This window comes from Fusarium graminearum, chromosome 3 (assembly GCF_000240135.3).
Source record: "Fusarium graminearum PH-1 chromosome 3, whole genome shotgun sequence".
NCBI lineage: Eukaryota > Fungi > Ascomycota > Sordariomycetes > Hypocreales > Nectriaceae > Fusarium > Fusarium graminearum.
This window is the reverse complement of record NC_026476.1, coordinates 3,151,086-3,164,777: the sequence shown is the minus strand read 5'-3', so window position 1 is coordinate 3,164,777 and position 13,692 is coordinate 3,151,086. Positions and strand designations below refer to the sequence as shown.

Sequence of the window (13,692 nt, the reverse complement as noted above, 5' to 3'; positions counted from 1 at the left end):
TTCCTACCCCTGAAATGGCCGGAAACTGAACCTCGAAGCAAAATAGATGTCAGTTGTATGAGTTTGGGATGATCAACAGAGACTATCACGTTGTAAAGAAAGAAGTATAGAAATACAGCCTTTCTAATTGGTCTTACCCAAATGCAGAGAAGTATATCGTAAATGGACAAGGAAATCACGTCCGACAATGCGGTCACCTCCGATACCGGACGGGCCATTTATATTCCGGCGGGGTGGCTGCATTTGCGACTCATTGTTGGTTCCTTCCCCAACATCCGACGAGGGGCATCGAGATTTTTATTTTCCCAAGCATCAACAAGCAGACAAAATGGCCAGCGATTCGACACATACTCAATCACAAGTCTACCTCTCCACAAGAGGTGGTGACTATGGTGTACGGGACACTTGATCTCAACTTCACGAAAAACCCGCTAACCTTGAAAGCTCTCCTTCGAGACCGTTGTCCTAAAGGGATTGGCTGCCGATGGCGGTCTTTTCCTTCCTCACGAGATTCCTGCTGCGACAGAATGGGTGCGCACGACCACACTGCAAATGCATTGCGCGGCAACGTAGACTAACAAAAACAGCAAAGCTGGAAAGACCTCTCATACCAGGAATTGGCTTTCCAGATCTTTAGCCTCTACATCTCCCGAAGCGAAATTCCCGCCGAAGACCTACAAGGCATCATCAACCGAAGTTACTCGACATTCCGCGCAGAAGAAGTCGTCCCCCTCGTCCAATTGAAGGACAACCTACACCTCCTCGAACTCTTCCACGGCCCCAGCTACTCCTTTAAGGATTGCGCTCTGCAGTTCCTTGGTAACCTCTTCGAATACCTTCTTACACGAAAGAATGAGGGCAAAGAGGGCAAGGACCGACATCATTTGACTGTTGTTGGTGCGACAAGTGGTGATGTGAGTCACTCGTGGTCTGATTTGGTACCAAACTAACAATTTTAGACCGGATCCGCTGCTATCCATGGTCTTCGAGGAAAGAAGGATGTGTCTGTTACCATCCTGCACCCCAAGGGTCGTGTCAGCCCTATCCAGGAGCTCCAGATGACTACCTGTACTGACGCCAACGTTCACAACCTTGCCGTCACCGGTACCTTTGACGATTGCCAGGTTCGTATACTTTCTGCCCATAAGCGCATCGCTAACCGAATGACAGGACATTGTCAAGGCTCTCTTTGGCGACCCCGAGACCAACGCCGACCTCAAGCTTGGCGCCGTCAACTCCATCAACTTTTCCCGAATCCTCGCTCAGATCGTTTACTACTTCCACTCATACTTCACCCTTGCCAGAAAAGACCCCAACTTCAAGGTTGGCGACAAGGTCCGCTTTGTTGTGCCCACTGGAAACTTTGGCGACATCCTGGCCGGCTACTTTGCCACCCGCATGGGTCTCCCTGTCGACAAGCTTGTTATCGCTACTAACGAGAACGATATCCTTGATCGATTCTGGAAGACTGGAAAGTACGAGAAGCAGCCGGCCAAGGGTCCCGAGGCGGAGGGCGGTCTTGAGGTCGATGGTGTCAAGGCTCACGAGGATGGCGTTAAGGAGACTCTCAGCCCTGCCATGGACATTTTAGTGTCCAGCAACTTTGAGCGTCTTCTCTGGTTCTTGGCCTATGAGTTTGCCGAGACTGTCGGTATGGATGTCGAGTTCAACCGAAAGCAAGCTGGACAAGAGGTTGCTACTTGGCTCAAGGACCTGAAGAACAAGGGTGGTTTCGGTCCTGTCTACGTCGATGTTCTCAACAGCGCTCGCAAGACCTTTGAGAGTGAGCGCGTCAGCGACCCCCAGACCCTTGAGACTATCAAGGATACTTACCAAAAACTCGGATACATCCTCGACCCTCACTCCTCCGTTGGTATTACCGCTGCTCTCCGATCTGCCGAGCGTGCCGAAGCCAAGATTCCTCACATCTCTCTCTCAACAGCCCACCCCGCCAAGTTTGCCGGCGCCGTCGAGCTTGCTCTTAAGGATGAGAAGGACTTTAACTTTAACGAAAAGGTTCTTCCCGAGGAGTTTGTTGGTCTTGAAAAGCTGCCCAAGCGGGTTTCTGACATTTCAAATGACTGGAAGGCTGTGAGGGAGCAGGTCAAGAAGCAAGTTGCCGAGGAACTTGGCGGACAATGATAATTGTGAGATGAAAAGGTGTTGATTTTGGGTTTTACATATTTGAGATTTGAAAAATGATTTAAAGACGAATTAGACATATTTATGAGATTGACCATCTGAGCATGGCTTGTTGTCAACGGATTCGGTTATGCCCCCAATCGAATGATTCTGCTTTGGGATGAGAAAGAACCATTCGGCGGGTACTCTCAATCACACGTGGCCCTTGTTTGAGGCATGGCTGGTGTGAATGAAGCCAATATTCAGCTGCCAAGACAACCCCTGCTTTGAGCTAGTACGCCTTGACAACTTCATAAACCCCTCAATTCCTTCAAATTAGATCTCTTAATCTAATTGATTACATAGAGGCCGACGAGAACAAGTCTGTCGTCATGAAATCCCATGTACCTATCGCGTTATCCTTGCTGGGTTTGACCAGCCTATGTGCCGCAGCCAACACCGAAAGTGGCTATTTAGCAACTATAACCCTCGCACCGACCGCATCCGGAGCCGCCGCCTTTGACCTTGAGGGAAAACGCGCAGAATGTTTCCAATCCTGCTACAAGACTTATGGAAACTTTAACTCTTGCAGTAAAGGAGGCCTCGAGAAGTGTTGGTGCAATGAGTCTGTGGACTGGGTTGAAAGAGAGGAGGATTGTGTTTGGAGTATTTGCGGTCCATCTGCATATAATGGTATTTTTCTGTGGCATGGAAAAAAAGGGGAAAGATGGCTAACAGTTTTGTCAGAATATGCGACTGTTTTGAGCAGGGTTTGCGAGACTGTTACGGCTTCCGATAATCAGGCCGTTGAGACGGGATCAACCGTGAGTTTGTACAGTCCTGAACTTTCAGCCAATTTTCTAACGAGCCTGGTCTTCTGATGGAAAGATTACTTCGACTTCGACTTCAACTACTGGACAGGCATCGGCTGAAACTACCAGTGCGCCTGAAACAACAGAGCCTTTGGCTTCTGATAGTGGTTCTAGGACAACCAGCAGTGAGGCAGCGACAGCTACAAGTGCTGAGCCCAATGGAGGTTTGAAAATGACTTCGTCTGTTGGTGTTGTTTGTGCTATCAGCATGCTTCAGCTTGTTATTCTGGTTTTTTAACAAGCTGATATGGCTAGTAGACAGAATATATCATTACTTATCTAGTGTTGTTTATCAAGTTGTGTATCATGAGACATAGCAAGCATTATCCGTGTAATAATCATGTATATCATTGTTCAAACCCAGCTCAAGTGTCTCGTCCAAATCAACTATAGTTCGTGACTCAACTCCTTATTCATAAATGTCATCACTCAACTCTCCGTCGCTGTGGTATCTATCCTCCGCAATCTAATACCATCATCATCCTTGAATTCAACCTTGGTTTTCCCTGCCTGCCTCTGAAGCTCATCCAAATCAGTTTGACGAGTCAGATCGTTCAATACGTTGGGTCCATAGAACAACAACGGCAGAACAGATGTCTTCCAGATAGGCAATGCTGCGTTGGTATAGCTTTGAACAACAACATGGATCAACAGAACCATTGTGACTACCATCAAGCCAGCCGGCAGTAAGACCCAACGCCAGTCAAAAACGGTACAAATGGTTGTTTCGTTTACTGTTCCAGTAACTTTATCCGATCCCGAGATGTTCATATTTATCGCCGCTTGCCTGCGGAAATTGTTCGTAATAACCGTAGCGAATTCATCCACTGCAGTATCCAAGGCTTCGTAGGATGAGTTGTATAGAGGGGCAAGCCACCATCTGTTGCCACAGTTTGGAGGTGTTCCTGTCGTGTAACTGGGTTCGCAGGCTCCGTTAAAGATAGTGTCTCTCATGAAGTTTTCAAGGCCCATGAGATATGTAACCCTGCCTTCATATATGCACTGGTTTGGAGCAGTGTAGTTTTTGCCACTAATCTCCACCGTTGATGTGTTTTTTGTGGATTCGGCCATGCGAGAGAAATTGTCAAAGTTGTACTCCTCACCATCAACCAAACAAGGTGACTGAATGGTGGTGCGCTTGAGATTCTTAACTTTTGGTTGTCCATTCTCGCTGTAGATAATTTCAATGGGCGTTAACGGCTCTTCACTGATGACCTTTTCCTCTAGCTTTGCTTCCTTGACCTGGGCGTGGTAATGTTTCAAACAGGGATAGAGAGCACAGGTTATGGCCACTACATTCTGCGACCTGTAGAGTTCCGGTGTGTCGCTGGTAAATCTATCCTCGGGACAGTTCGCACCAGCCCCGGATATGTTGGTGCAAGCGCTTTGTGAAGAGGTCAAAATCGTCAAGTTCGTGATTGACCTTTTTGTCATTTCTGCGAAAGCAGAGTCAACTCCACCAAGAGCCCAATCAACATCTCCAGTTGCGGCATCTATCAGCTGGCCGCCTCCTATAGGTTGAAGCCATTGCGTGTTTGGCAAAGTGTAGTTGAGGATTAAATAGCCTGGTTTCTTGGTGACATTCAACTTGATGAACTCAGTAGTATCAAGACACGAACTGCACATTGCGATAGAGGTGTGTGTCACGCCTTGGGAGTTTTCTGTAAATGTACAGTTTCCACTGGCACATGTAGCTTCGATAGCCGTGTCTTTTCCGGTTGGATTGACAAGACCATTGATCATGGTAGCTTTCATGTCGTTCGAAATCTCAGATTGGCCGGCACTCAGTCGGTATGACGACCCTTGAGCTGGGACGTAGTGTGAGACCGGCAGGGATGCCGAGCCTGAGACTTCCCGTGGGCACGGGACAGTCCTGACAGCTTGCTGAGAGAATGGTGCAATGGCGGGTGAAAGAATAATAATAACGGCAGCAATTATGCTGGCAAGACGCGGAGGGACATTCCAGAACAATTTTATAGCTCCAAGAATGCCTCGACTGGCGTTGTCAAAGTGGTGGAGATCGGAAACAGGACGAGGTTTTCGCAGCGAGTGCCATCCCATCTGGCCAACCAGTTCAGCGACAACAAGCATCATAGACGCTCGCATAAAGGTGCTTAGAATAGCAATTATGGTGTTGAGGCTGATGTCGTACGGCCATCGTTTCAGAACTTTGTCATTGTAATGTGCAGGAACTGCGATGATGGCGACGAGGAGCGCGAGGGCAAATAGAAGTGATATGATTTCCCATGACCAAGAGCGCACAGGGCTGACTTTAGACTGTGTAGTAGTTTGGGATTCTTTTGTCAAAAATGTGGTGACTTCAGGTTGTTTTGTGCCCGTGCTTTCTGACTGCTGGCCGCTATTGCGACGCGAGCTACGATGGGAATCCATTTTGGCGTGATCTGAGGTGACTAGACGTTGCGAGAAGGAAGCTCTTTAAACAGGCGAGAATGCCTTGCAAGTAACACCCGCTGGTACAAGGACATTGCCGATCATTGGTAAGGCAAGATGCTGATGTTGTGCTGGCCGATGAAATTGCAGGGTGATTGCGTCTGAACATCCTTGTCTTTGCGTTTAATTGGCGCCAAAAGTCGAACGAGAGTAGGACTCGACACATCCTGGTAGCAATAGTCTATAAATGAAACACGAGAACCGATATGCATAACTATAGCGAATCATGGTGCGACATTTCGCGCTCAAATGGGGAAAATGTAGCGCGCTCGAGTCCTTTGTTGCATCGCCCGCACCTACCCTGGCAAGCAAATGATGAGATCGACATAATCGCGTTGAACATTTGGAGTGATGGCGGCTAGGTGAGTGGTTGAATGTTCTATTCCATGGAATGGATTCAAATGAAGGAGGGAAGTTGTTGTTGCCGATGGCATCTCTCTATGCGACATATGCATCTACCCGGAAGGTGCGGATGGGAAGGAGAATGTGTTGCGACTGCCGTCTACGCGACATGATTTACAATTACGTCATTGCATTTCAGGTCTTAGTCTTGACGATATCAAATTATATTGAGGTAGCTGGACTAGATAAGCCTGTTTCATTCTGCCGAGTGATATCCTTCGTCGGAAAATGGTATTTGTTTATTTCTGCTCAATGTTAGTTATGATTCCCAGTCAAAGACCAATGTACTAACTCCGCAGCCCTTGCAGGTACAACTCTCTCCACAGTTGCATGAGCTAGCTCCTCCGCAGTTGCAAGAAGCCGATCCGCAATCGCAAGCCATGTTGATGATATTGAATTGGTATAAAAGTATGGGTTATTGGCTGTTGTAGTGAGATGAGGTTTGAAGGTTCAACCGGGACATCGGGAGGTTTATATACCCCAAACCCCGCATGTTGAGGGATGATCCAGGTCATGAAAGCTTTGTTATGACGCATCCATTGTCGTCGTGTGCTGGATTTCGGGTCGTCGGTTATTGACTTTGCCTAACCCGGATATGTCAAGGTCACGAGCCTCAGAGTCTTGGAAATTGGTTGCTAGAAGCACAAGGGACAAAATGAGATCAGTTTATAACATTTAGACCAGGCTTTTTAGATTACTTATTTGTATACTCCACTCCCACTAGACGACGCAGACTTTGTGCCATCATGGCGTTGTTTGGATCATGGTTCGAAGCCATAGTAGCATCATGATAGATCGGTACCACTGGATAAAGGAAAGAATTGCAAAGCCTGAAATACATAACCCCGGATATCACTCAAAACACCTTCTGAACGAATTGAATTGCCGCATAGAGTGCTGCCATGATAGCTCCAAACCTGACACTTCCAACCGCTCCTATGAAAATAGCGCTGAGAAGAACAAAGGTAGCGTAAAAGTATATGCCGACTGCACAAAACTCGATGATAAAGAAGTACATCTACCACTTCATGGTGAGTGGGGTGTTCGACATCTTGACAATAATTTGAATGGTGGGAGCTTCCCCCGGCGTTGATCCAGCACACGACGCCTTGTACCATGGGTACGGAATCTTGACCTGTGGTGTACCAAGTATGAGGATCCATTTCATTTCCCACTTGTATCGTTTCTCAAAGTCCAGTGTATAGGGCAAAAGAAGCGCTTGCCACCAGTCATATGTAATGTCCAGCGAAAGATGCTTGATCTTTATCTCTTCGGCCATGGAGTGAAGCAACAGCACAGGAAATACAACCCAGCACACATTTGCCAGAGGCCATGTGAAAATCATAAGAGGAGACTCGCACAACCACTGCACCATAACAGCCGAGTTGACATTCCAGTTCTGCCATAAAGCGACGGAGGCCATACCGAGAATGGACAGGTCAGCCAGTGCTTTGCAGGATGCGTGCTTCCATGATGGACTCTCTGTGAACCGCGCGAACGAGATACGCCATTTATGTTCCGAGTCTTGTGTCAAAGGCGTTTTGAGAGGAGTCACCTGCTTGAACGGGTTTGACGTTATAGCAACACCAAAAACGGACAACGCCAAAGCCCGCTGTGGTGAGACGAGGGCCAGAAACACAATCTCATCAGGCTGCACGGCACCAATAATTAATACACTTGGCACCAAACCAAGTATGGTCGTGCCAATAGCTAGATCGCTTTTGAAAAGATCGTCGAGTTTGCCCAGAATGCATCCGACGAGGAGGCTGCAGGCTGAGTACTCCCAATTCCGAGGATCGTCTGCGTTGCATTCTCTTGCCGTGTGCCTCGTAACGCTGCTGTGCGAATCGCCAGGAAAGCGTTTGATGATGTTTGATAGAAGCCGAAGAGCGAGTATTGTTCTGATAAACGCGCCAATACTGCAAAGCAAAAGAACGAGTAGGACACGAGGCAGATTGTTTTTCATCTTGTAGAAAATGCTGAAGAACAGTTGCCAGGTCCGCCGACATGACATGTCCTTGAGTAAGATATAGCCTGATCTGACAACCGTCGACGTATCAGCTGTGCATGCTGTGCAACCAACCGAAGCGGTAGCCACGGTCTTCAATTGGACATTGCAAAAGTGGTAATAGACTTGACAAGTCGCAAATACGAGAGGTCTGTTCCCATCAGACAATTGGAACATCGTCGTCCATGGGTAGCTTGATGTATGGTATTAACATATCCTTCAGGATAGGGTCGACGATACTCTCCCAGGGCGAATTTGTCTTTTCCAACTGTATTATTTCGTGGAAAAGATCCTCCATCTCTTCAACCATGGTGGTCTTGAAATTGCAATTTCGCAAGATTAGTTCCAAGATGACCCGCGATCGTTTCATCATCAAGGGCTTGAATTCTGTTTTGTCGTCAATGCTGGAACGCGGTCGAAACAAGTGTCGGACAAATTGAGCGGCGATATTCTGGACGGCATGCCGTCCGATGAAAAGCTTTATTACCGCAAACTTGTAATCATCCAGAAGACAACGCCGGCCACCCCAGTGTTCCCAGAGTTTATGTATGGGTGTTACATCGTGGTATTCTCCGCGATCATCATGGAGCCACTTTGGCCGAACACTTGCCCCATGACTGAATAAGAAGTCGAATAACTCGGCGTCGTATACCCGGCAGATACTTGCATAATAAACCACGGGATTGAGTTCCGCATACAGTGGGAGGTCAAGCTTTGCTCCAGCTTCAAGCAAGAGTTCCATTATCTTGGTTGACTTGGTGCAAAACGTTTGGAATATAGCACTCCTAATGGGACAAAACTGGCTTTAGATACGTCCCCCACTTCCATAAACTTCTGGGTCTCATAAAGGGCATTGGCGTTGAGATCAGGCTTTGCAGACAAGAGCAAATTTACCAAGGGATCAACGATTGATGATGGACAATACGTATGACGGAGGTTTGTGAAGCTCAAGATAGCGATATCAAGACTCGTCGTTCCACCTCGACACAACGCAGTCGGATTAGCTCCCAATTCCAGCCAGTATTTGACTTTATCCATGGCAGCCGCTCTTTTGTCTGATGTTGTAACGATTGTGCATCTAACCTGCCGCTCAAGAGCCAGATCGAGGTTGGCTTGCAGGTTGGTAAACTGGTCTTTCGTACAGTGCTCCAGACATATTTTCAGGAGTTGTGGTTTCTGTCCGAAAAATACTTCTGCATGTATGTCTTCGTGCACGTGTGGCGGAAGGTTTGCACCAAGATGGAAAAGATGCTTGACGAGATCTAGATGGTTTGAAGCCAAGGCGATAGTTGATGTTGGATAACGAAGTACCGACGTTTCGGGCACCTGGACCAGACTCGGATCTGCGCCAAGTGATACAGCCTTATTGACAGCTTGAATGCTGCCTTGCCTGCATGCCCATCCCATCAGGTCGTCGACAGCATGGCGGCGTGCTAGCAGATGGGAGTCGAGCATGTGTTTGGTGGACTTGATTGAATTTTGGACCATCCAGACATCAGAAGGGTACAAGTGGTTGAAAATCATATTGATAATTTCGTTTAAAAGATTTCTGAAAGGATTCGTCATTTTGGCGGACAACAAGATGCATGTTTGCGGTAGATGTTGAGAAGGGTTCAGCTTTGGGTCATAGTTGAAAGAGATGAAAAAGTTGTAAGGGGAAGTGGTAAGAATGAAAAAACCCAGTCATGCCTGTTGAATATAAGTAGGAAGCCTTCAAGGACTTTAACATTTAGCATTTACTCTTATACAAACCTTCCTTCATCTAGCTTTTGAGGATGCTACTTTCTTAATATGGTCGACAGTCTATATTCTACTTACAAGATGAGATTGATCTGTGTGGACGAATCAACCGCTCAGTTGGAAATTATGAGTCCATTGGGATGGCTTAGCTTTTGGCCGACGACCGAAAGTATGAAAAATGGACCAGTCAAGACACAGTTCATCTGCTATCCAATTGAGGCCTTGATAGACGTAGCAACCTTGAAGGAACGATTCATATAGTTGGTTGTAGATGCATGTTACAAAGATTGTTCTAACCTCCGATAGGCGGATCACAAGCCCAATGTCATGAACCCTACTCAGCCTTGCCAAACTTGTCGGGATAGACCTTTGTCACCATCTTTCGCGTAGCCAACTGGTCGCAAAACTCGACAACCCGGACAATTTTCGTTCCGTCCTCATTAAAGTCCAAAGTCCAAGCATGCTCCATAACAAGAGTCTCGCCATCTTTGAAGACCATATCAGATTTGGTTGTGGCTGCTGCTCGGCGAATGTCGACATCGATGGTCAAGTTTGACACCTCACACGTCTTCAAGGATCCCCTGGAAAAGTTGTTGGTGATTCCGCCCTCATAAGCCTTGTTGTCATGGGACCAGTCGCCGGGAACTCCAAAGAAATCGCACAATGATAAAGGGCGATAGTAACGCTTGCAGTTCTCGTCGACGTCGCGGTTGATGATGCTTGGGTCATTCTTTTCACCACTTTCAACATATGCGGCAAAGAATTGTCTGGCGGTACGTTCGATCGACTGTCTGAGATTTGTGCAAGTCATGTTGATGATGGAAATATTTCTGTTGTGAAGTAACTATCTATAAATGGGTGAGCGGTGCCATTTATGTGCCTTGACCGGGTCAGCTTACGAAACAACGGAGTCGAAAATTCCGTTGTATAGGTGAGATAGAAATTCCAATGCAGAATATCGAAGAGATATATCACGTAACCTTGTAGTGAACTAGAATGGCTGTCACGTTTTTGTCCCAAGACAAATGAATGCCAGCAATAGTGCAAAAAATAAAGTTGAATGTCCAGATGTCATTAAATGTTGCTATATTTCATCATGTTTCTTGCTCATCAAGTGACCGTAACCTTGGTTGAAGCTCTTCAAAATTCGACTTGCCCTCTTCATCTGGGTACGCCTCAAACACTGTCCGTCTCATTATCCGTCGTGGTGCTCTTCGACCAGTAAATAACTCAAACTGGGCAAAGCCTTGCTCGGGCAACATGTCAAGACCGTCCATGCTGACCCAACCTCGATGAGCTTCTTTTCGGAACTGAGTGAGGAACGGTGTGTCCAAGGTCTTGTACCCAAGTTCAATAGCAACACCGCCAGTACGACTTCCAAGCCATTCATTAGGCAATGCAAGTTCAGGAGCAGGGACGTTACCAATGCGATGTGTTGGAATGCATGAAACAATAACTGTAGGCAAGCGGTAATCTGTTGGCCAAGGATCCTCCATTGACTCAATGACGTGGAATCGTGAGTGTTCACTTTCGGCACTCAGCACACCCAAGTCTTTCCTCTGTAATAATTGTGTGAAATGCAACACCATTTTCTCGGCGTTTTTGCGTGTGCGGTTACATATAACAATGTTCTTGATACCAAGCTGGAGCATGGCGTAGACTGTGGCTCTGGCCATACCGCCGGCTCCGACGACAAGGCCGCAGGTACTGGATACAACAGCGTTGGCGGGAGAGAGACCACGTCGAATGGTGGCGCGAATACCAATCCAATCGGTGTTTTCGCCGTACAGGGCTTTTATAGGGCCTGCACGGTTCACGCTCTCGAAAAAGGCGGCGCCCGTCGGGATTGTGCCGTCTTCGTTCAAAAAGCGGATAGGAATGAGTGTGTTTACGGCGCCAATGGCCCTGGCATGGTTACTCAATGAATGAGTCAAGGTGATAATCTCGACCTTGAAAGGGAGCCCGACGGAGCCGCCGCCAAACTCTGGGTCTTCAATTAAATGTTTAATCCCTCGAAGCGACGAGCAAGACACTGGCTCGTAGGTATGTGGTAGCCCGCATGCCTTAAGTGCGGATTTATGCATCGCAGGCGACAGACTGTAACTGACATTGGCACCGAAAACATAAAGCTTCATTTGGTCGTACACGAATGAAGAAAACAAGGCTTTCGTCGCGCCTACTGCGGTGATGGTAGGCGTGATTGGTGGTTTAGGGTTCACTCGTTCAAGCGAGTCTGGCCGAACCACCGTCAGAATGCGATTGAGAGTTTGGGAGTGGCGACCGAGATATCCAGAGTTGTAGGCGATTAGAGGAATCTTTGGACCTTGCAGAGCGGCAACTGACGTCTTGAGGTGGTTAATGGAAAAGTTGTCTTCGATTGACGTGGCTGGTCGTATTAATCTGGCAATATGACAACCTAAATTGCTGGCCTTTTTGTACCAAGACATCCACATTGGAGAATCCCAGGCTGGTGGATCTGATATAATGAAGCAATTGCCGATTATTTTTGTTCGTTTCCGGATTGATAGTATGCGCGAGATGTGCACATCCTCAAGTCGGAGATCGACCGTCATCATTTCTGGCGCCAGTCGAACGGTGTGGTGGACGAGTTCGAGATATACACGCAAGACTTCATCGGTTGCTGTGTGTGGAAGAAAGAGGTGGAGGATTATCGGCAGAATTGTGCTTCTTCTGACAACCCCGATGCCTTTGGTGATGTCGGCAAGCAGCTTTGCACTGGCTTCTGATGTCAAGGTGCCTTGCTCAGCATGGTCGGCCAGATCGTGCACGACAATTTGGACAACATCTGCACCCCTCACATGCTCCTCGACTTCAACACTGTCTTTGAGAACGTCTGTCAGAGGGATCGATGTGGCGTATGTAAAGTTGCGTTCCTCTGCAGGGATCCTCGATAGTGGAAACGCAGAGTCCGTAAACGGTATTGTCCCTGCTGGGTAAATTATTGACAAAAACTTGAGAAAGTGTCGCTCGACATGTTTCAATGTTAAATACGGAGCCGGAGACCTTTCCATTGATGCTCGAGCAAGCGACGACTTGGTTGCTTTTTCGGAGACATTAAAGAACTCAAAGTTGGTGCAAGACCTGAAGATGGCATTGCTGACGTCGAGGAGATTTCGCATCTTGGCATTGTCGCGAAACTTGAGGTGGTTCTGGATCGCTTCCGCATCGCGAACAATGTGAACGACGGGGTGGGTAGATGCAAATTCTCTCAACAGGCTTTGCACGCGACTCTCCATCCAAGAGCAGACAAGAATGCAGCCGGTCGAATGTCGCTGCAAAGCGCCCTGCAGGACTTTGGCCTGCTGTTTATAACACTCGGCAGATCCGTGTTCCGCCTTGTATTGCGCACTGGAAAGGCCCATGGCCCTTTGGAAGGTTGGCTCAAGGTCAATAACCTTTCTCTCCATGGCCGACGATGCCATAACCGCGAGGGTTGACTTTCCGGCACCTCTCATGCCAACGAGCATCATTGATGCATCTTGATTAAAGTCTGGGACCTGTCCAGTCAGGGACGGAAAGGTCGGGGAGGGTGTCCGTGTGAGTCCATCGTTTTGGTCTGTATTTGATGGGCCGGCTGACTGGGAATTGGCGCGAGAGTCTGGTCGGGAGTTGGGTTGAGAATGAGTCTGAGAATGAGGTTGCGATTGAAGAGTGTCGCTCAGCTTAAAGGATTGCGACCTTGGTGTCATCGGGTCGAGGGCATCGGGGGTCATTCCATGATCGTAATGGATGTTTCTTGTACGGCCATTACCGTTTGGTCGCAGCAAGGTATCCTCGTGGCCGAGCATCGACCCGAGAGACCTCTTGACACCAGCCATTTCGCGTCTTTGGACGGGATTATTGACCGCGTATTGTTAGAGCGACGCCATAGCAGATGTGTCTCTGTATAAAGTGCCCCTAGACTTGTAGAACCGTCTGGAGAAGAGATGATAGTGTGTCGTAGAATTCGTTTAGAGAGGCAAGTGGGCAAGGAGCTCGGCAGATCCCCCACCAGAGAATCTGGGGCAAGTACGGCAATTGGTCGGGAAAGCGTTTATCCGACCCACTCCGGCGACCGGTCCAATAACATGGGTGATG

At 47.9% G+C, this 13,692-nt stretch overlaps 7 protein-coding genes across 7 annotated transcripts; 2 read left to right on the top strand and 5 right to left on the bottom strand.

Moving 5' to 3' along the window:
• Positions 1-328: 328 nt before the first annotated feature.
• FGSG_05713 (threonine synthase) lies at positions 329-2,228 on the top strand (the record flags this gene model as incomplete). The annotated part of the gene is made up of 5 exons (XM_011325989.1): positions 329-394; positions 445-531; positions 588-914; positions 960-1,124; positions 1,171-2,228. 5 exons carry the CDS (start codon positions 329-331, stop codon positions 2,140-2,142), a joined length of 1,617 nt encoding a protein of 538 aa, XP_011324291.1. The 3' UTR covers positions 2,143-2,228.
• Positions 2,229-2,513: 285 nt separating this feature from the next.
• FGSG_12792 (uncharacterized protein) lies at positions 2,514-3,231 on the top strand (the record flags this gene model as incomplete). The annotated part of the gene is made up of 2 exons (XM_011325988.1): positions 2,514-2,945; positions 3,043-3,231. The coding sequence occupies 2 exons, from the start codon at positions 2,514-2,516 to the stop codon at positions 3,229-3,231; spliced, it is 621 nt and encodes a 206-aa protein (XP_011324290.1).
• A 191-nt stretch (positions 3,232-3,422) lies between these two features.
• FGSG_05712 (uncharacterized protein) lies at positions 3,423-5,384 on the bottom strand (the record flags this gene model as incomplete). Its single annotated transcript, XM_011325987.1, has 1 exon — positions 3,423-5,384. One exon carries the CDS (start codon positions 5,382-5,384, stop codon positions 3,423-3,425), a length of 1,962 nt encoding a protein of 653 aa, XP_011324289.1.
• Positions 5,385-6,864: 1,480 nt separating this feature from the next.
• Positions 6,865-8,031, bottom strand: FGSG_12791 (uncharacterized protein; the record flags this gene model as incomplete). Its single annotated transcript, XM_011325986.1, has 1 exon — positions 6,865-8,031. The coding sequence occupies one exon, from the start codon at positions 8,029-8,031 to the stop codon at positions 6,865-6,867; it is 1,167 nt and encodes a 388-aa protein (XP_011324288.1).
• A 564-nt stretch (positions 8,032-8,595) lies between these two features.
• FGSG_12790 (uncharacterized protein) lies at positions 8,596-9,420 on the bottom strand (the record flags this gene model as incomplete). Its single annotated transcript, XM_011325985.1, has 1 exon — positions 8,596-9,420. The coding sequence occupies one exon, from the start codon at positions 9,418-9,420 to the stop codon at positions 8,596-8,598; it is 825 nt and encodes a 274-aa protein (XP_011324287.1).
• A 508-nt stretch (positions 9,421-9,928) lies between these two features.
• On the bottom strand, positions 9,929-10,405 carry FGSG_05710 (uncharacterized protein; the record flags this gene model as incomplete). Its single annotated transcript, XM_011325984.1, has 1 exon — positions 9,929-10,405. One exon carries the CDS (start codon positions 10,403-10,405, stop codon positions 9,929-9,931), a length of 477 nt encoding a protein of 158 aa, XP_011324286.1.
• A 283-nt stretch (positions 10,406-10,688) lies between these two features.
• On the bottom strand, positions 10,689-13,552 carry FGSG_05709 (uncharacterized protein; the record flags this gene model as incomplete). The annotated part of the gene is made up of 1 exon (XM_011325983.1): positions 10,689-13,552. Exon 1 carries the CDS (start codon positions 13,431-13,433, stop codon positions 10,689-10,691), a length of 2,745 nt encoding a protein of 914 aa, XP_011324285.1. The 5' UTR covers positions 13,434-13,552.
• Positions 13,553-13,692: the final 140 nt, after the last annotated feature.